The following is a 20,689-nucleotide window of genomic DNA, read 5'->3' on the forward strand; positions in this document are numbered from 1 at the left end:
AGCAGAAGTCATGTTTTTCCCATTTTTTTTCCTAGAGACTGGATAGAAATTTTCTGACCAACAGAAGTTTGATTACTCAGGATTATTCAATCAGCTCTACATAGGATGGCTGCTTACTTCTCAAAGATCTCCCCACCACTTGCTCTGTACCCTGCTTGTAGAGGATTGCAGGTGGATGCTCCAGACTGGACAAGAACAAGGTGGACCAAAGGGCTTGATGCCATGCCTGGAGTACTGGATTCTCAGCATTACTGCCAGAGATGAAGCCCAAAAGAATCCACAGTGTGAGTCAGCAGCGTCAAATCTGACTCTTTGTATCTGATCAACTCCTAAAATGCAAAGAGCTTTTGTACTTACTGCTGGAGTGGTGGCAGTGGGATGATTTTGTCTCGTTTGAAGATCACGGTAATATTGTGGGCATCCAACGTTGTTTGGACCCTGGGCAGCCGAGACTCCGTCAGGGCAGCAGCCGTACCTACAGACAGAAGGGCTGCAGTAATACCTGACCTGCCCGGTCAACAGGCACGGGATACAAGATTCAGGAAGCCTCCAGGAAAGGCAATGCCTCCCTGCTCAGGCCTATCTACTTCCAGCTACCTGTTTTGGTGGCAGGTGCTGGAAGGGCAGCCTCTCCCCAGAGGGCCCGCTGCCGGAGTGTGCCCATCCGGGCAGCAGCCGTGCGGGCTCTGGCGGCAGCCCTGGGAGCCGCTCCCTGCAGGGGGCTCCTGAGGGAAGCCCAGCCCATGGGAACCTGCCGAGCGGGACTGCGGCTCCCAGCGGACAGCAAACAAGTTCATGCCCTGGTCTTTGGTGGATGGAGTGTGCTGATTCCTTGAGGTACTCTGCATCATGGTGTTCCCAGGGAGCATCCTTCCGTCATCAGAATCTGGGGAGAGAACTCCTTAAAGTATGCAGGTGAGCATGAAAAGCTAGTCAGCTTTCCTTCCCTCTGCTCTCTTTCACCTGTCCAAGGCTACCTGGCAGGATTTTCTGTATCATCTCTAGGGGTGTCTTCTGGCCCACCCTTCCCTGTCTGGCTGAGGTACTTTGCTCATTGCCTTGACCATTCTTCCTGCTGTCCTGTGAGAAACCACCTGTCCCATTGCTGTGGTCCATTCACATCACTTGTTCTTGTTCCTATGATCTGCTTTGGGCATCATTTCTTCCGGCCAGCACTCAAGTCATGCTGACAGAACCTGGGATCCATATACTGTACAGAGTCTTCTGCACAGAGAGATTCAAATACTGGTCACTGTTGGTGTAAAATAATCTACATTTTGTCCCTGGCTCCTTGAGTTTCTAGGAGCCCACGAAAGAAATGCGAGAAATGAAGAAAAGAATGATCCCTCTCCCTACCACACCCTATTCTAAGTATCCCATCATCAAACCTCAAATTAAAAAAAAAAATCTTCCAAACCTGGGGCAGGGCTGTTTGGGTTGTAACGTGTCAGCAAGGACTGGCGAGTGACATCGTATCCCATAGTGTCCTGCATACTGGGGACCTCTGCAAAGAGACACATACACAAAATGGGTGCAGTTAGTCGAGCCCCATGCTCTAATAACTGCAAATACATCCAGCAGTCAGCAGGAGACAAAAGCTGATGAAAATGTTCCTGTTCCTCTTGTGGAATAGCTGCTGAGCAGCAATTGGATTTGATTGGATTGTCAGGACAAGTGACCTACAACGGGCAGGCAGACGAAAGTCAGCATTGAAGCTCTGACATGGAGAACAGGCACAGACAAGAAGCAAAATGTTCTGAAGAGTTGTGACTCCTTTAGAGCCAGTCCACAGAGGGATGAGGGTTGGCTATAGTTTTTAGCTACTGAGCCTGCCCAAGTTGCCGTCCTTCTGGACTGGGAGTCCTGGGATCAGTCTGCAGCACACACTGGATGAGCCATCATAGAATACTGGATTCAAAATAGACACACAGCAGTGTTGTTTCCAAGCCTGTTGCACACATTTCAAACAGCAGAAGTACTGGGACTCTGAAGATGCTTTGTGCACATAACCTTGGCAAACTCACAGGATGGAGAGAGGCAGGCAAAAAGCTGAGAACATAAGCTGGTGCAGAGCTGTGAATTTCTACTCCTAAGCAAAAGCGCGTTGGGAAAAGCTGAGTGCACAGCAATACCACTCACGCTGTGGCAGGTAGCAGGGCTGTGTGTTGCAGCTACCCAGGGTGGCTGGTTTCTGTGGCTGGATGGCTTTGCATGTCTCAGGACTGTAGAGTTTGGAGTCGCCGTCAGCACAGATGACCTGGCGTGTCCGGATGCCTGAATCGCAGCTCTTGGAACACTTGGGCACAGAGACAAGGCAGTGAGCAGGCAGCAAAGGCTGAATGCAGAAACCCCACAGATCAGAAGTGGGGAACAGCTGCATGATTAGCTGCAGGCTGAGCACAGCTTCTTCCACCAAGACAAAGCAAACTATATTTCAGCTGGAATTATCCGAACAGTTAGCAAACCATACTTTAAACCATTTTACCAGATGTTCCACCCAGCCCTGAAGCATTAGGCTCTGTGCCACACTCAGCCTGTAACAACGAGATGAGCTGCTGTTACCCACAGTGGTGTGTCAGGGAGCTGGAGAGAATAATTTCAGCCCAAAGACATAAAGGCACTTCAATTCTCTGGGGATCCACCAGCTGTGAGTGGGCCAGTTTGCATTCAAGAACAACAAATTACAACTGGAAAGCAAATGAGTGACTTCGTTGTAAGCAGCTAACTGGAGTTTGCCTCACTGGAAGCAGTGGATGAGAGGGAGCAGCAGCTCAGAGCAGGGGATAGCCTGAGGTGTCTGTGCAACCCACATGGCTCATGGCAAACTCTATAAACATTAGGAGAGTATTTCTCTCTGATTCAGAGAGGCAGATGGGAGATCTGATATCAGAAATTCAGGAGAAAGATCAGATTAAGACATGAGACTTCTTTAGCTGTAACTAAAACTCTTCACGTCTCATGAAGAAGCAGAAGTAACATGTTTTACCTCAGAACATGCTGGTCTGGCTAGCACAGGAGTGAAAAAAGTGTGTTTGGAAGTCACCTGATGCATTGGATTCACCCATATCTCTAGCCCTGGACACTTTTCCCAGGTTGAAGACAGTCTGGCTTCTACCACAAAGACAGGATTATTCCATCTGAAGCACAGTTTATCTGAATAATTACAAAAATGTACTTTAAAGCATATGACCAAGTGTAATGACGAGTCCTGAAGCCCAGAGCTCTAAGCCACACTTGGCCAGAGAGCTGTTCTGCTGATCACAGCAATGGAGCAAAGAATTGGGAATAAGCAGCAAGAGTGGATTGTTTCAGCTTATTGGCTGCATTTTGCCACTGTCACTGAAATGATAATCTCTCCTCAGAAGGATTTATTTTTGCAGCAGCTGCACACAAAGCAGGCATCAGATTAACCAAAGCATTACTAGTGCCAGTTACAGCACAGCTGTGAGCCAAGGGGCTGGTAATGAAGCACTCCTTGCTCCCAGCCTCAGCCAATGTGCAGACTGCACGTATCAAAGCTTGTTTGTGAGGAGCACAGCAATACAATCAGTAATTTCCAAGGCATGACAGCGAGGTGCTCACCAGGCCCCAGTCTCCAATGTGCCAGCCGATTTCCTGGATGCAGTCCTCCTTCAGGCAGGGCTGGGTGGCCAATGGCTTTGGCTCCATTAGACAAGCGAAGTCCTGAGCCTGAGAGCCCTGCTGTGTCCTGCAGGTGACAGTCCGGGTCTGCACTCCTTCCCCACAGCTGGCTGAGCACTGCAGAAAGGGGCCCAACAATTACAAAGAAGCACCTGCTTTCCTCTTGCAGTTCCAGGCTGGGCTCCCTATCATTAGAGCAGAGCACCATTTTGAGACTGCCTGAAACAACCAGCTATCATTAAAATAATTTTCTGGGGTGGAAGTTAGCAGAGTAGCTGTTTATGCTGTAGAGACACTAAGGCACGGGACTATGGGATAGGGTCTGGGAGATCCAGAGCTCACTGGCCAGGATTTTAGCCTGTTCATATAATTACTCTTGATCTATCCCCAGAGGAGATGGGGATGATGAATTTAGAAAAATATCAACACTGCAGAATACATTGAGAACAAAACATGGTAGAAAATATCGGGAAACTCATGTTATTTACATCTGATTAAAACCAATGCAAGGTAAAAAAATTTAGGGAAGGTAAAAGGTTAGGTTTTTATAATGCTCATGTATTCTGCTTGAAGACCTTGTGCTCTGTTTTTGCAGCATGGAGCGGCAACGACTTCTGTATTAGTAACTAGTTTGTGACATTTTCAATGCCCTCTTAAATTCACAGTGGTGTTTCCTGGAATCCAACCTACCTTTACATGAATTACCAAGGTGTCTTACAGAGAGCATTTACTTGGGGACAGTCTGAATCACTTCAGATGAGCTTTCCAGCTGAGTTTCAGCCATTCATTTACCAGAGTAACCTTTTGACTCTGAGAGTACACAAAACACAGTTGCTTCTGAGAATCCCAGAATGAATCACTCAGGCATCAGTTGGTAAGAACATGGCCCTTGGTACCGTCCCCAAATGGTGCTCTTACTCCACAACCCCAAAGTCACACCTCCCATCTCACAAGGTGGGGGGAGAGAGGGGGTGGAAGGACTTTCCAGTCTAGGTGAGCATGCCTCAGAGTTGCATTTTGTGCCGTTGCACAACTCAGGCTAAGTACAACCACAAGATTGCAAATCAAATGTCGCAAGCATGCGTGTACTTCTTCTAATAGAGGAAAAGTCACTTGTACTTTAGGGACTGAGTAGACATTCCCTTTATTTTCTAAGCCTTTGGAATGTAAGATGCCTTCTAAAAGCCTGTCTGGCTGAACCGAGTGTGCACAGTTTGAGCTATTTTTACTCCTGCAGATATACACGCACACAAGGATCAAAAATGCACCACATGGCTGTGTTTGGAGCAGCCCCATGCAGACACACAGCAAACAGCAGGTCACCAGTGTTTCAAGAGTATTGCTGTCCTGGGCTGATGATGCAAGGCAGCAAAATACACGGAAATAACCAGCAAAGGCAGAAGACATGAGCTCCTGTTTCACAGAGCAGGTGTGCTACTGCACACTTCACCCGGCCGGGCTCAGAAACCAAGCCAGTGCCAGGTGTGTGTGTGTGTGGGGGGTCTGATAAAAACGCAGAAGCGCAGAAAGGATTGGCAGACTAGAGAAGAGAGAACATGCAATGAGGAGAGCAGAGGTGCAGGGGCACGCACAGTTTGGAGGAACAGGGACGTGTTCATTGCAGGGCATCGGAGGGCTGCAGGGACAAGTTCTACCCCTCTGCGCGCCGCCGATCCAGGGACACACGCTTTTTGTAGTCCCGGCATTGGAGCCTGGCTCCTCGCTAAGCTTTGCAGATGGTCCCGCAGGAGGCGGCCGGAGGCACTGACCTCGGACCAGGGCCCCGCGGTCCAGGCGGCGCAGGGCCGCAGGTTGCAGGGCTGGCTGCGGCGCGGCTGCTGCGCGAAGGCCATGCACTCGGCGTCCTCCGCCAGCCCCTGCCAGCTCTGCCCGTCCATCGCCGCGCAGAACACGGAGCGGCTCTGCGTGCCCCCGCCGCAGCTGGCTGAGCAGGAGCCCCACTCTCCCGTTTGCCACCTGCAGGTCACAGAATCAAGAAAAAAAAAAAAAAAAAGTAAGCCCAGGCAAACTGCCCGGAGGCAGAGAGGAGTCGGTGCCACATCCCTGCAGAAATCAAACAGGGATCATGTCCATTTGCAGAATAGAATCAGAGGCGAGTTCCCATTGGACCAAGCACGCCCAGCTTAATTGGCAATGCAGAGCATTAGTCCTACTCCAGGGACATATCTCCAGCTATAAAACACTTATTTCTCTGGAAATGCAGAGCTCTCCCAGAAGGGGAAGATCTCTCTCCATGGTTTTTGGTCTCCTGATGTCTGCAAAAATGTTATGCCTGGAACAGAACACCAAAAATAAAAAGAAAAAGGAAAGAAAAAGCTCGAAGAAAACAATCCAGATCAGCTAAAAGAAAAGCTACCACAACAGCCTAATCCACACATTACGCTCCAGACATTATCAGAAACAGTAAAATCAATCCAAGTCCTTGCTCTGTCCACAAACCATGCCAGACACTCTCAGAAGTGCTCAACTTTTCACTGACAGCCAGTAGAAAGCTGGTTTATTCCTCCCAACAGTCAAATTCTCTAACAGCAGCACACATACAAAATGCCCACAAAAATGTAAATAGATTTTTTCCTGTCTTTGGTTGCTGAAGCTGCTGCAGAAATGATACACCCTTGCTAACAAGAGGAATGTCCACAAAACAATCTGTCTAGATACTAAAATCTCTGCCCACAGTCATTCCAGCTCCTCATAGCTAGCTGGGTAGCTGGAAGCACAGTTTGCATGACCTGGCTTCAGGGACAATATGATGTTTGATCCCCAAATCCAGCATGCAGTGCAGTCTAAAGGCACTGGTTGTGGAGGGGGAGCATCATGGTGATCTGCTTGCCAGTGGCTATGTCCCCTTGCAGCCAGGTAAGGCCCAGCCAGGGAGTGAAAGCAGTTCATATTTTCTCCCCCAACATTCCAGCTACTTCCCTAGCCTGGCCCTTTGCCACCCCTTAACTGAGTTTCAGCCAGTCAATTCACATTCGCATCCTAACAGGATTCCACAGTAGACTCTGCCATGGTCAGCTCCTTAACACGCCCTTCTTCAGTGCTAAAGTTGCACATGTCAACCCAAAACTGAATGGCCTTCACTATAAAATGTTTCCTTTGGAAAGGGAACAAATACATTCAGTAGAAGTCATTTTACAATGGTGCGGTTGCAGGGCTTATAACAAATTATTCATTAAGTTTTTTCAAAAGTTCCAATGGGAAAAACTCCCCCCCAACTACTGTATTTTTCCTCCTGTAAAGCAAATGTACAATTTTGGAAAGGCTATATCAAGCAGATGGGATCACCTACAGCTTCCTTCAATTGAGAGTCAAGATTTCTCTGACACTTGTTTCATTTCCTTTGTAAGACAAGGTCAACCATAAGGCTGGGACCCTCATCAGAGAGTGAAAATTGCCAGTCCTAAGGTATTAGCAGCTTGCCGGGGGACAACTGGTTTGCTTTTGATACTTTTAACTTCTCCTATCAAAGTGTACATTATTGTATCTGTCACATCCTTCTACTCATCACACCTTACAGGCCCTTTTCTGCTTGCTGTAGGGCTCATGCCAAAAATGAAGAGCTTTTAAGAAACTATATGTCTTTCTGTATGCCATGCTGGCCGATGTTAAAATTGCCCAAACGATCATGCTCTCTTTTTATTTATGTCCTTTTATTTATCTTGATAAGAAAAATTTTAAAACCCCAAAAATCTTCCAGAACTTCTTTAGCCTGATTCCAGAGAAAACATGAGAATAAGCAGCCAGAAGCTATGAAGAAATCATCCCTTTCTCAGTCCCCTAAGAATTAAGTCACCAGAGGCACGTGCAGCCACCAAACAAAGCTGCCAGCCAGCACCCTCCACCACCATTTTCGCTGGCAAGGACCAAAGCAAAGCAACACCCACTTCTACCACCAGCGCCAAATGGGAAAGCCCCCATGCACTTCAGTGAACAACTAGATGGAGAGCAGAAGAGAGCAGCTGCCTTCCTGTGTTTTCTGTAACTTCCTTTTCCTTGTTACCTCTTCATCTGAGAGCTCCGTGCGCCGCTGTGACTCCAGGCTTGCGGCAGGTAGATGTAAGAAGTCCTTGATATACAGAACAAAGGTTTTAAAGAACTTAAAACAAGTAGCTACAGGCTAACATGTATTCAGAAATGCTCCCAGGTGCCCTCTTACGCACACCAGCACTCCCAGAGACCTCCACTGGTATACGGATACACTCGTGTTACACACAGCATTACACACAGCTAATACTCATGTTACAGCTCTGGATGCCCTGTAAGAGCCAAGTGAGGCCAGCTGTAGGGGGCAAGGTGGAAATTGCTGGGTGAAGGTGTTTGAAAATGCTGTCCAGGATTCATCCCTTTTTAAGAGAACAGACACTGGGAATGCAGAAATGACATAAAATGTCACCTGCTCAGACATTCTACTCTGTCTCTGTAAGCTCCAGCTCAAGAGAAGAAAAACCAGAGAATCTGTTTCATATCTCCTTACAAGGCCAGACAACCGTCTTCCACAATCCTATTTTGGAAGGCAAATTTAATTGGTCTATAAAATGAACACAGGATGTATTAAGCCCTTTCCTTGCACACACAGAAATGCTCATCACTCATCACTGTGTTATCATCCCCATCTTTTGTCTTTGGCTTTCTCTTAGAATAGAAGTGAAGCACCTCCTTGGAGAGAACCGTGCTGGAGGGCAGAAGTGAGAGCATAATTTTTTTTCTTGGTCCCAAAGGAACCTCAGGAAGAAGCCAGACGCCAGAAGAAGGAAAGCAATCGTACCGTTTTGTCTGGGGACAAGGCTGATGACCACACGTCCGGTTGTTGTCTGGTTGTGGTTTATTCCTGCACATATAGTCTGGATAAATTTCATTGTCTATGGTACAAAACACCAAGCGGGTTTGGAAACCTAGGGGACAAGCAAGAGAATATCTGATCAACACAAGCTACCCAGGACTAGGTTAGCAATGCACTGGGGTTGGCAAGACAAGTTTCTAAAGCCATGTAGAATCCACACTCGTCCCAGCCATTCTGGAAAAGAGACAAGTGCAGGGCTCTGTCTCTCACTATATGAATGGCGCCTTCCCACAGTATAGAAGTCTGCTGGAGGAGCAAGGGAGACAGTATAGTTCTGTGTAGCTAAGGGGAATTTTCCTGTTATATTATGGATCAAGACTCACAAGGGGAGTGTCCTACCCCTTAGCTGCACATGAAGGAGCCCTGCAAGGTGTGTGCAGTGTGCAGCAGAACTAGGGGTCTCCTGTTAGACTTAAAAGGTCAGCCTTGTGAGGACTGGATATGGGAGTAAAACTTGCAACTCTTCATGCTTCCTACAGAGTATGAGTGCCCAGCCAAAGACAATTTTAGCACCAACAGTGACAATATGGCAAATGCTGCCAAAATGGCCATTAGCATGGAAGCCCAGAAAAGGCTGATAAGAACTCTATAGACTAATCAGCCAGAGAGGGGTTTTTTGTTTGTTTGATTGAAATTTTTTGTTTTTTCTTTTAAGCTTAAAATCCATAATGTTTCTCATGGAGGAATCTGTAGACTGAATAGATGGGACATCCCAGGGTATCTGACAGTCCTCTTGAAGAGAGTGAATCTTTCAGGCTGTGGCAGAGGAAAAGAATGTGATTCACCAGTGTAGGCCAGGTCACTCTGGAGAGGACCTCTCAAGTGGTTGAAAAGACTATGAAGACCTGAAGCAAATCAAAACCAAGGCTATCTCTGAAGACTCTTAACTGGTCCTAGTAATAAGTCCGAGGACTAGGGAATGGAAAACAAGAACAAGCCATGGGGCACAATCCTGTCGTGACTCCATGCATGACTCTCCCTTGACAAAAACTTAGTAACACCCTGCGGATCCCTGTGCTGCCTTCCAGCAGGAGACTGCTGGGAAGCTGCTGCAGAGGGCAGCACTCTGTCACACTGTCTACACTGCAGGGTGTAGATATAAACCCCACACCAGCCATGAGGGATCAGGTCCCCTCCCCTTACCTCCTCCACATTCGGAGCTGCACGCACTCCAGGAACTGTAGCTCCAGCTGTAACCCGAGGCCTGTCCTTGTCGGGGCAGGTAATATTCATACTGTATCCCTGTGTTTGGCTCCTGGCTGATGAGCTGCAAAAGCATGGGAGGAAATCAAGGAAATCACACTTTTCCTCTTCACAGCATTTCCCCACCATGTCTGAGGGTTCGAGCTAACTTGCATCCCTCCCATTCAAGAAGCACTAATTCTCTGCGCTGGATTTTCTCCTTGCTTTCCAGCATATTCTGGAGAACATTATTTTTCATAGAATGGTACATTAATCCCTCTCAGCTTTAGAATATCCAGCTGCTCCTGTCACAGCAAGTACACTTGCTGCCCCAGGGCACAGGATAACAAGCAGTGTCCTGGAGCCTGCCCCAATATCATTTGGTGCTGACTCCTGCCTCCCTGAAAGTCAGTGCCCAAAGAAACAGGCAGGAAACCAACATGAGCCTTGCACCGCCCATTTCTGGGCAATAGAACCAGAGCAGCAGTAAGTGCTGTTTCTGTGGTCTGGCTTGAAGGCCCACAGCCCTGTGCAATTCCTGGGGGCCCCATCAGGTCTCCAGTTTTTCCCAGCGTACTCCCACCATGCAAAGCAAGAGCAGAGTGCCAGCGGGGGCAAGCACACCCTCTCACCTCAATGACCAGAGGTTCTGTGGTGGGACCCCGGGCGTGGAGGAGCTCTGGGGCCACGTCACCCTCCGAGCCTCTGTCATAGTGCAGCACCGTGCTGGCCACCTGCAGCGCCCGGCTGAAGTCAATGGTCCAGTGCCCATTCAGGTAATACTCCCCTCGCACATTCTTGACAGCTGGACAAGCCCACATGCCAGAGAAAGGATCGTAAGAACTCCACAAGGTTGCTCCTGTTTCCACTCAATACTGTGTCACAAGCAAATGAGGGTGACCATCATCCCTCATCAACACTGTCCTTCCCATATGGCTTTTTTAGCAGAAGCTGCTCCGCATTCAAAGAGTGGTTCTTGCCAGCTTTGCTGCAGATCAAGCACTTTTTTGCTGCACAGCCAAATGCCTCCAGCATATTCCTACCCTGCCTCTGCATTCTCCACTTTTAGTTGCTGGAGCACAACCAAGGTCAGCCTCTGTCCTGCTTGCCTTTAACATGTGGGATTCACACTCTGCTGCCTTCACACCTCTATCTGGTTCATCAGATACTCAATTCAGAAAGCAAGATGTGTGCTGAGTCCAGTTTTCTACAAAGGAAAACATCGCCAGACTGATTTGTCCTAAGCACCGAGTGATGGAACACTCAGAAGCAGAAGACTATTTGCTTTCTCCACTAGAATTTCCTCAGCCCTGCCCAGAAAACTAGGCATGGCCTTTTCTCCTTCCTTTTCCCCCTCTGCAGAATGATCAGAGTTTGAGGTTGTACAAGTGTCCTAAAGAAATCAATGGAGAAAAGAACCCCACCCCAAACTTCTACATGGCAAGATTATGTAGAGTTTGCATTCACCAAACAGAGCTCATAGCCAAATTTGGTTAGATCAGCAGGATTCCCTGTAAGTTACAGGCAGGAACACTTAATGTGGTTTGGGCATTTTTATTCCCCACCCAACAGCAAGATCTCCACAGGAGAGAAAATGAAGTAAACGTGAAGCCCAGAGTTGTGCATCACTCACATTTCAAGAATACTCAATATTCAGGTCCTGATATTCAGTTTTTCACTCTGCCAGATCAAGCCCTCAAGGTAAACTCATACCTTAAAACCAGATTTTAGCATAATGGCTGGAATCCAAATGGACTGATACACAGATTCTGATATCAATCATACCTAGGAAGTTCCTGCTGGGCTTAACCTCCTTAATTTGGATGCTTGTGGCTCCCACAGGGATAATAAAAATTTGATTGTAACCTGGAAAAAAAAAAAAAAAAAAAAAAAAAAAAAGAGGAGGGATTATTAATAACTGATGTGGGTGCCATACAGCCACTCTTCTGTGCCAAAGATGCTCATGGTTTCATTTGTGCCTGAACAATGAGATGAGCTTTTTGATGGTGACATGAAGCATTTTCATCATCCCTTTAACTGCGTGCTGAATAACCTCACCCTACATTATCCACAGATCAGTCCATGTGTAAAAAATTTCAATGACACCTCAGAAAAGTCCATTTTCTACATTTTGAAACCTTTGGAATTTCAGCAAGAATCATACTGGACTTCAGCTTAGAGAGATGTGACCACAAGAGCAGTTAAAGACATCTTGAAATTATTTTAAAAATATTGGCCAAATGCAGAAACTGCTGCCCCATTTCTAGCCCTGCTCGTGTTCTGGTGGGGCTCTCAAGACACTGGACAGCCTCACAAAAGCGGTGTATGGTGATGATATTATGATGCATTTATAGCACCTGATGGAGAGGTAGTGGGGAAAGACATCAGCATCATGGCAAGCATTCCAAGTATGGACACAGATAAGGGAAGTGATTCCCAGGATAGGGCCAAGAGTACTTTTCTGATTCTAAGGCCATACACTGTACAGATATTTCAAGTTATCATCCAAGCATGCCTATAACAATCATGTGAGCAGCTGTCCCCACCAGCCCTGGTAGCAGTTGATTTTTGCTTTAACTCTCTCCTTCTCACCTGCCCAAACTACCTAGCATCATCTGTACCTTTGGGGAGGCTGGCCACATCAAAAGTGCCCTTCACACCATAGCAGCTGCTGCCATCTCCTCCACACTGCAGGCATTTGTCTTCCTTCTTGACAGATTCCAGCATATTATCACAGCCAACAGCCTGTCAGAACAGAGGAACATTAATAGGAATAAACTGTGATGACAGAGGAAGGAAAAAAGGGCCAAATGCTGGACAAGATTTGTTGAGAAAGCCCGAATCTAGGGAGTCTGGAAAGTCAGGATAGGGCAGAGAAAAACGATGAAGCTGTTATCTACTATCTCATATCCAGAGACAGATAAATGATGTCCACATGCTCCTCAGCACCTTGAAACTGACTGATTCACCTTTTCTGATGCTATTATGGAAGGTCAAGTACAATAAAGAGAGACAATAGGAAGATTGACAGACCCAATGATGAATGAAGGAAGTACCAGGATGACTAACCTGACAAATTCCCTGTACACAGATATCTCGCTTGCCAGGTTCACAGGTTGTCCCATCTACCACTGCTTCCTTGTGCCTGTAGTAGAAGTTTTCTCCCTTGGGAATACAGTTTAACTCACACTTATTAGGTGCTGGGAGGAGAGAAAAAAGAAACATTATATAATAGTTTGATACTGCACCGGAAGCCTAGCTCTAGATCATGGGAGCAGAAACAGAGAGGTCTACTGATATTAAGTGACAGATATTGAGTGAATTTCTGGGTCACAAACTGCTGGAGGCTGGAAAAAACCCTAGCAAAATCTCACTGTATTCAAACATTTCCTCAGGGGACATTGGTCTAAGTGGATATTTGGTTATTCCTTAATAGGATTGCTCTTATACTCCCTTGGAATACAGCATTTTCTAGAATGAGAACAGGTGCTGACACAGAACTGTTATTTTAACAACCAACAAAAAAACCTCTTTAAATCCATCTTCAAAACCCTCATAATTTGTTAGCCAACTGTGAATGATACTATATCAAAACTCAGAGCAAGGACCCCTGGTTCCCACATCTGCCTTCTCAGCTGGTTCCTTGGGAAAGCATGGGCTGATGAGAGAGATGTATTTTCTGAAGCACTCATTAATTACATACATTTGTTTCTCTTGTGCCCTGCTAATACTCTTGTGACAACACTGGAAAATACAGCAGAACTTCTGCTCCACTAATACTTCAGAACCTAGCTGCAAGCAGTTCCAGATTTCCTTGAGCAAAGGTTTTAAAGGAATGGCTTTTACAAGAGACAAGTATGTATTGCTGCAATGCTGTCTCTTGGCCCATGCATCCAGTGTCTTTGGGACAGCAATGCTTTGCTGCTGGCAAAAGGATTTTTTCCATGCCAACTCTTGCCTCCCACTCCAGCTAAGGAAGTACCCTGCAAGGATACTACAGTAAAGAGCATGTTATTGATAGGTAGTGATGAAGTGTAATCCCACGGGTTTATCATTACCTCCATAATATGGAAGCCACTTATATTTCTTGCCTTGGAATTCTGTCTCATCAAACTCTGCACATTGCTCTGCCCGGAAATCCCGGGAGCCTTCCGGGCAGTTCTGTTTGGAAGAGAAAATGTTTCTATTGGAGTATTACAAAAAAGGAGGAAAATAAAGTATATAATAAAATTTTCGGGTTTAGTCTCATTCCTCCCCTTTAAATTTGGGCATAATTTCCATATACTTTTGACTGGATACTATTAATGAACTCAGGGACATCCACCAGTGACATCAGAGAAACGGGAACTAATAATCACATCTTATTTCTCAGCAAGAATTATGTTTGTCTGGGGAAAAGGAGCAACAGGCAAGAAAAACTAAAACCAGAGCACTATACCTGAACATTACATGACTGATAACTCCGTGCTGGTCCAACACAACTGGGAGGACCTTCTGTCCTGGAAGGCAGAAAAAAATACATGGAGCTCTCTGGAGAATACACCAAGTCATCTCATGGCAGACATTAAAAATCACCTTCATACCAAGCATATCACCCTCACAGAGTTCCCTAATATGGCAGAACAACTAAAATGCACTTCTTCACCACTGAAGCAAGCTTACATTTTCTAGTGGTATTTTATGCTATAGTTTGTGTTTGGGTATGAATGAGACATACCATGAGCAACTGCATTACAGCTCTTCAGAGTCATGTTTCAAATAATGGAAGCTGAGATTTTAGACCCAGCAAAGGGTCGAGGTGTCCATACAACAAAGAGACACATGTTAAGAGCAGCGCAAGGATAGTGGCCAATTCAGAATATCTTTGTGCATCATTTATCTTGTGCACAATAGGTCCCTTATTAGGAAGAGCTAAACATGCCCGTGGAAAGTGTGCAACACCCTTAGTCCAGTCAAATGACCCCAGCTGAGAATTATGGAGACTAACAGTCGTGGAGGAAATTGATCTAAAAAGCCAGTCAATGCCTAACACCTCAGTGTTCCTAAAACGGAGAGACAGGCCTCCAGGGATTCTGGCAGGTACAAACCATAATGGGCAGCCTTCAAAAGAGAGCTTTCTTTATCCTGTGTGGGAAGCAGCAGCTTCATAACTCTGGCATCTTCTATTACAAAACCTCCTCTCATTTCTCTAAACAGAGAGGGGCTGTTTTTTCCAGGATATTATTGCGAATCTGGCTTTTTTTTCCTCCTTTGCTTTGTTTTCATCCACAACAGGATCTCTAAGGTCCATCATTCCCAACAGGTGCAGTACCAGTCATCATTCTCATTAGAATGCAGCTAACTCAGCTGCAAATCAGGTGCCACAGCACTAACACTGCTTGAGCCAAATTCACTCTTCCATTTCTTCTGGGGCATTTTACCATCCGGAGAATCGTAAACCTGAGGAAACCTCAGCACTGTCACCAGCTCTCAGGAGAGAAACCAACTGCTCTGGCCTGTTCTCCAACTCCCTCAGGGCTTGCCACGATAGACCTGATTGAGCAGCTGCTACCATGCCAACCCCCTGATTGCACAGCCTCAAATCTCACAGAGAAACTGCTGTGCTCTATCAAAGGAGTCATAGCAAGCTTGCATTGAAGAGGGCACTAACCAAAACAGCAGCGACAAGACTGAAACTGAGATTTGTCTCAAAATCTTTGGACTCATTCCCCTGGGATCAAACACTAAGTCATTTTTTTTCCTGGCTGTATATTAGAACATAACTGCAGGAGCTCAGTAAGAGTACAACACATGTAAAGAAAAGAAAAGAGAAAAGATTAGCCCTTACCTTTGGGAATAGCAGCGCCGTTGCCGAAAGCTGACTCCACCGCCACAGCTCCGACTGCACTTGCTCCATTCACCCCAGCTCCCCCAGACATCAACCTGCCGCTTCATCCGGCCGCCCTGGAAATAAAAACCCCACAGACATGGTAAAAAGACATGGCAACACAGGAAAAAAAATAGAAAATTAAGCAGAGATTCTATGTGTTCTCTTGCAAAAAAGGCTGTCTTGCTGTGCTGTATTCCTAACATGAAAAGTGGCACGCTGTAATACATCGGAAAGATCAGGTCTCTAGAATCTAGGAATATTAGATTCCTGAAGCCATCTAGCATATCCAACTTCATGATCTCTCTTAATTGCTACTGTTTGTCTCTTCATAGAATTTCAGCACTTTTGAATAATGATCTAAAAGAGGATAACATCTTCTCAGCAAGGCAGCAAAGGCAAATCATTACTTCAGGGACTTTGAGCACTGTCACTCCACACCAGATCAATAGAGCCACTTAAACCCAAATCCTTTGCTCTAAGTCCAATACTTAAGACAAGTAAAGGATGCAGAAAGAAAAGCTCCAGAACACACTATTTACTGCAACAGATTTCCATATATAGACCTTTATTCTCCTTACCCAACTGTGTCCAATGACAATGTCAAGGCCTGGGCCTTAATTAGCAAAGCCCTTATTTAATTTTGTATTTAGAAAGTCGGATATTGACATTAAGAGAAATAATCATGATAGTATAGGCAAAAATTTACAAGTGTGATGGAACCAACCAAAATACATTGTCTTTGAAATACATGAAATATCATATTTTCAGAAAAAATAAGGCCTTCTGCAGCTGATGGGATCCAGATACAGTAGGACATGTGTGGTTAGTGGGGAGAACAGCAATATTTTAAGGAAAAAAATATTTGCAAGATGCAGTAGGATTAATTCTGCTTGAAAAAAGAAGGTAAGTGCAGGGTTAGGGGGTGAGTGACACAGTAAAAACAGGGTTTGCTGTGCAGCTGCATCTGTAGGTGCAGTTTATGTATACAATTGTACCACTGAGAAGGTAGTGCAGGCCATTTGGGCACTGAGACATCTGCTGTAGTGAAGAGTGGGCAGGCAGAGAAAAAAAGGTAAAAAATTATTGTGATGTGATCAAACTTGCCTCCACACACAAACATCCAAGCCTCTCCTAGAAATAGGAGCTAGTCTAATAAATCGTCCGGGAAATCCAGCTCGGGTAAGATGCACAGGTTAATCCTCCCTTGTAATTTAGACAGATTTTATAGTTTTACACACACACTCTCTGCCTTACTGTATGTCCAAGTTACAGTCTTGTTCCTTTACTTCACCCTCTTTTAAGGAATAATTCCCTGCTGCTGGCAGGGCAACAGTCAGAAATATTGCACAGTCATATCTCTGCATTTACTACCAAATTACCCACAACTACCTAGCTGCAGAGTCACCCCAAATTATTACCTATATTTCTCTAATGTGAAATGCTTTCTTCCTGGCCTAGCTACTTACTTTTCTTCTCACAAGTCCTGTGCAATTTTTTCTAATGCCTCTGGTTCAGACTATCTCTGTTTGCCTTCGCCCTGTTCGTCCAGTGGCACTGCCCAGGTTACAGCTGCTTCTACATACCTCCTCCTGGCCAAGTCAACATCTCCCTGACCCTGTGCCAAACCCTTCTCTCACTCTTTCACTCTGGATATTCAGCTCACTGTTTGTCTTCTACATTCTCATTTGCCTTTCTGAGTGTAATCCCAACAGTAGCATTTTAGCTTTCAGCAACGTTTTTTCAGCAATCTTATTTTCCCAAGTTTTTCTTTCAGACACCTTAATTCCTACCCCTGTAATCCCTCCTCCCTTAGCCTCAAAAGAATAAAATATGCTACCACTCCGTTTCTCGGCAGTCTTATTCCTCTGTATCAACTGACTGATTTAGGAGCAGTATTAGCTCACCCTGGAAACAAGGGACCTTTCAGTCAGCATAACGGAGAAGGAAACATGTAGATAAAAATCCAAAGGAAGAGCATTTGAAAGTCAGATTACTGGAAGGCAATTAGGATAGAAAGCCCTTCCTTGACACACACACCCCATCCTGATAAATATTCCAATATCCCTCCTACAGAACTAGCATTATTTATTCCCTCTATAGAGAGTAAAATCTGCAGGGATTCTTTGTTGTAAGGCTTATGCCTCCACAGAGTGCAGGAACAGTCATTTTTTTTTCAGTATCACTCCATTTATGTACACCTCAAAAGGAGCATCAGACAAAAGAATCCTTCCAAAGCTGTACAGTGTCAGAGAAACATTTTAATAGGGGCCCAACTCCCATATTTGGAAATCTGTGTATGGTCCTCATTACTTCAGTAACTGCACATGTGTATACAGGCAAAGATAAAGCTGCATGTTTGTAATAAATAATAAATATATTATTACATAACCTGATAACAGGACATTTTTAGACGTTGTCAGCCAATTTCTGTTCCAAAAGCCTCTTTCTGCTCTCTTCAGACACTGGAATGCTTTTATCTCATGTCAGCCAGGACAACTAGATTCCATTCCCTCAGGGATTTCAGAACAAAAAATATACAATCTTCGTCACTGTTACAAATTCATTTGGTTCCATTCTTCCCTTGCTTCAGCCTGACATGCACACAAGAAATGCAGTTTCTTTATCTGCATAAAGTATACCTTTTAACATTTCAAGAGAAGTGAGAAAATGCATACAACCATCTTCCTTGACTTCTAAAAATTCCCCAGAGAGCAGTCAGTTAATGCCCAACTACTCTGTCCAGTTTTATCACCAGTTGAGACCTCAGCAATGCATTCTTTCTGGGAATACTGATATTGCCCATGACCCTGGCACTGTGGGCTTTCAGGGCTCATTTGCATACAGGCTGCTGTGGTAGAGAAGTTTAGAAGGCCAGGGATTTCATTTTTATGAACACTGCATTGCTTTCATCAGTTCCTAGACAGACGAACTGCTGATGTAGTTGCAGCATCTGCTGTTACCAGGCCAACCGTATCTGATATCATCAGCAAGTGAAAAGCTATGCCTCTGAGTCATTAGACCTCCAGACCGCATCTGCAAAGACAATTCCAGTATGCATCACATGCAAACAAAAGAATTCTGGAAAAGTGTCCTAGATAACATATTGTATGCCATGTAATGTTTATTTTTGTGTATGAAACATGCAGTGGAAGAGAAACTATGAATAGATCTTGACTCAGAAAGACAGAAAATGCTGGCATTATGTAGGAACATTTTTAAAGGGGTCCTTGAAAGACTTTACAGTCAGTTTGATAAGATGGATAGGAAACTATGCATGGGAAGAGGACTGTGTTTCCCAGACAAAGGCATTGCAGGCATGCAGTGATCCACAAGTTCATATCACCAAGTGTGGACAAATGATTCAGTGGGAATAATTTCCTAGGGTCTTGTTGCAACTCAAATACTACCAAGCTATCAAAGAAAACATCAATTTACTATACAGTCCCAAGTGAGCAGTGAAGTTCTGCAGTCACACATCCAAACAACCTACATCCCAACTAAGTTCTCACCCATTGCTCCTTGGGCACCTTTCAAGACTCAGAGACAGCGACCCCGAATTATTTTGTAATTTTTTTTTTTTTTTTGGTGCTGCTTTTCCAGACTGACTAGCATCAACAAAACATCCTGTTACACCACTCCAACAGTGGCTGCTCAAAGCACTTGGTTACTGATAACCATGCTATGCCCGAGAGGTTTTGGACAAGGCCACTGCTTGCTTTTAGCCCAGAAGGTTGCACAGCTTAGGCCTATTGAGATGCTACTGAAGCATCATTTTGGACACTGAAAGGTTGTTACTGTGGCTTCTAGGGCTGTTTCACAGCTCACTAGATTCCACTGGGATCAGATACAAATCTCAGTGCCGACAGGGACAATGTGGTGGGAAATAGAGGCTGACGACAAGGCCCTGTCCAGCTGTTACCCACTGAAAACAGATATTGTTCACAGTGATATAATGTGGTGTTACAGTTGTGTAGTGTTTCCATGGCTTAGAACTGCAGTCAAGTCAGACTCTCTCTCTTCAACATTTCTTAGTATTTTTGAAATAACACTGCATCATTTTATTTGATAAATACCTAGTTTCTAGTGTTTATTATTCTGAAATATGGTTAGTGTTTATTTTGACACACCCTGAACTGTAGCATCATTTAGGAAACAGGTAGGAGAGAAAGGTAAAAACCAAATATTTCACAAAAGAAAGCTATCACCACTATCCCTTCTGTAATGGTTTCACTGCCAAAGTCTTGACAAGTAAGTAGTCTCCAGTGAAAAAATGCAACTTTGTTAACATTGAATAAGTGCTACAGGAAAAGTTAAAAATGAAAAGGGGAGAAAGAAAGAAAAGCGTCAAGGTTCTCCAAAGGTTGGCTGCTCCCTGTGGGCTGGGGGCCAGTAGTGGGAGGCTCTCCCAGGACAACACAGCGAGCCAAGGAGCAGCACAAGCCAGGGAGCAGCCCCAGCCCTGGGAATTGGGCACCTCCACCTGAAGCCCGGCTGGGAGTTGGGACTACAGGTGGGCCTGGCTCATCAGGGTCCATGGCTGGCCAGGCAGAGCTGGAGATCCTCACTTCAGTATCTCTAGGGCAGGAGCCAGCAGTCTCAGGAGGCTGCAAGGGGGTCCTGGGCAGTGGGCTGGGTGTGGAGAGTTCAGTCAGGGCCAGTAAAGCCTAGCAGTGCCCTCAGGGCCCTAACGAAAACAACCCACATGGAGCGTATCCTTAGGCATGTGCTCTTTGGGATATGAACCAACTGATTCTTCTTTCTATATCCAGAAGAACTATGCAGTATTACAATGATGACCATCTTATATTGGTGATGGAAATATCTCACATCAAAGATGCTGTGATATATTTCCATATAGCTGAGCTCTGCCCGACATGTGGTATCCAACTCTCAAACTTAATTAAAAGGAAGCTGAAAACATTCAGTATATCTTAGATGGTTATAATATAGACATCTGCTGCTATGCCAATATGCATTTTCAAGATGGCTCCATCTTCAACCAGCTAGAATATTAGCCAAAAATGCTACCAAAAATGAGCTAATGAATACAAACCACATCAGCAAAGCATTTTTTTATAATTGTTTTATAACCATTGATCTTGGCTCAGACACAGCAGGCTTGCAAAGAGCTTTGA

At 45.2% G+C, this 20,689-nt stretch overlaps 1 protein-coding gene across 1 annotated transcript in view; it reads right to left on the bottom strand.

Moving 5' to 3' along the window:
- Nucleotides 1-20,689, bottom strand: part of PAPLN (papilin, proteoglycan like sulfated glycoprotein) — a 47,929-nt gene that overhangs the window by 11,881 nt on the left and 15,359 nt on the right. Inside the window, exons 3-18 of the mRNA XM_066321296.1 lie at nt 15,513-15,628; nt 14,124-14,184; nt 13,744-13,846; nt 12,755-12,885; nt 12,307-12,430; nt 11,471-11,551; nt 10,318-10,490; nt 9,647-9,770; nt 8,429-8,555; nt 7,664-7,729; nt 5,412-5,619; nt 3,583-3,759; nt 2,140-2,296; nt 1,418-1,504; nt 598-886; nt 358-475 (exon numbers count right to left, since the gene is read on the bottom strand). Of these exons, the coding sequence (XP_066177393.1) occupies nt 358-475; nt 598-886; nt 1,418-1,504; nt 2,140-2,296; nt 3,583-3,759; nt 5,412-5,619; nt 7,664-7,729; nt 8,429-8,555; nt 9,647-9,770; nt 10,318-10,490; nt 11,471-11,551; nt 12,307-12,430; nt 12,755-12,885; nt 13,744-13,846; nt 14,124-14,184; nt 15,513-15,628 (2,142 nt within the window). The remainder of the gene's footprint in view (nt 1-357; nt 476-597; nt 887-1,417; nt 1,505-2,139; nt 2,297-3,582; nt 3,760-5,411; nt 5,620-7,663; nt 7,730-8,428; nt 8,556-9,646; nt 9,771-10,317; nt 10,491-11,470; nt 11,552-12,306; nt 12,431-12,754; nt 12,886-13,743; nt 13,847-14,123; nt 14,185-15,512; nt 15,629-20,689) is intronic.

The sequence above is a fragment of the Sylvia atricapilla genome, chromosome 6 (genome assembly GCF_009819655.1).
Source record: "Sylvia atricapilla isolate bSylAtr1 chromosome 6, bSylAtr1.pri, whole genome shotgun sequence".
NCBI classification, from domain to species: Eukaryota; Metazoa; Chordata; class Aves; order Passeriformes; family Sylviidae; genus Sylvia; species Sylvia atricapilla.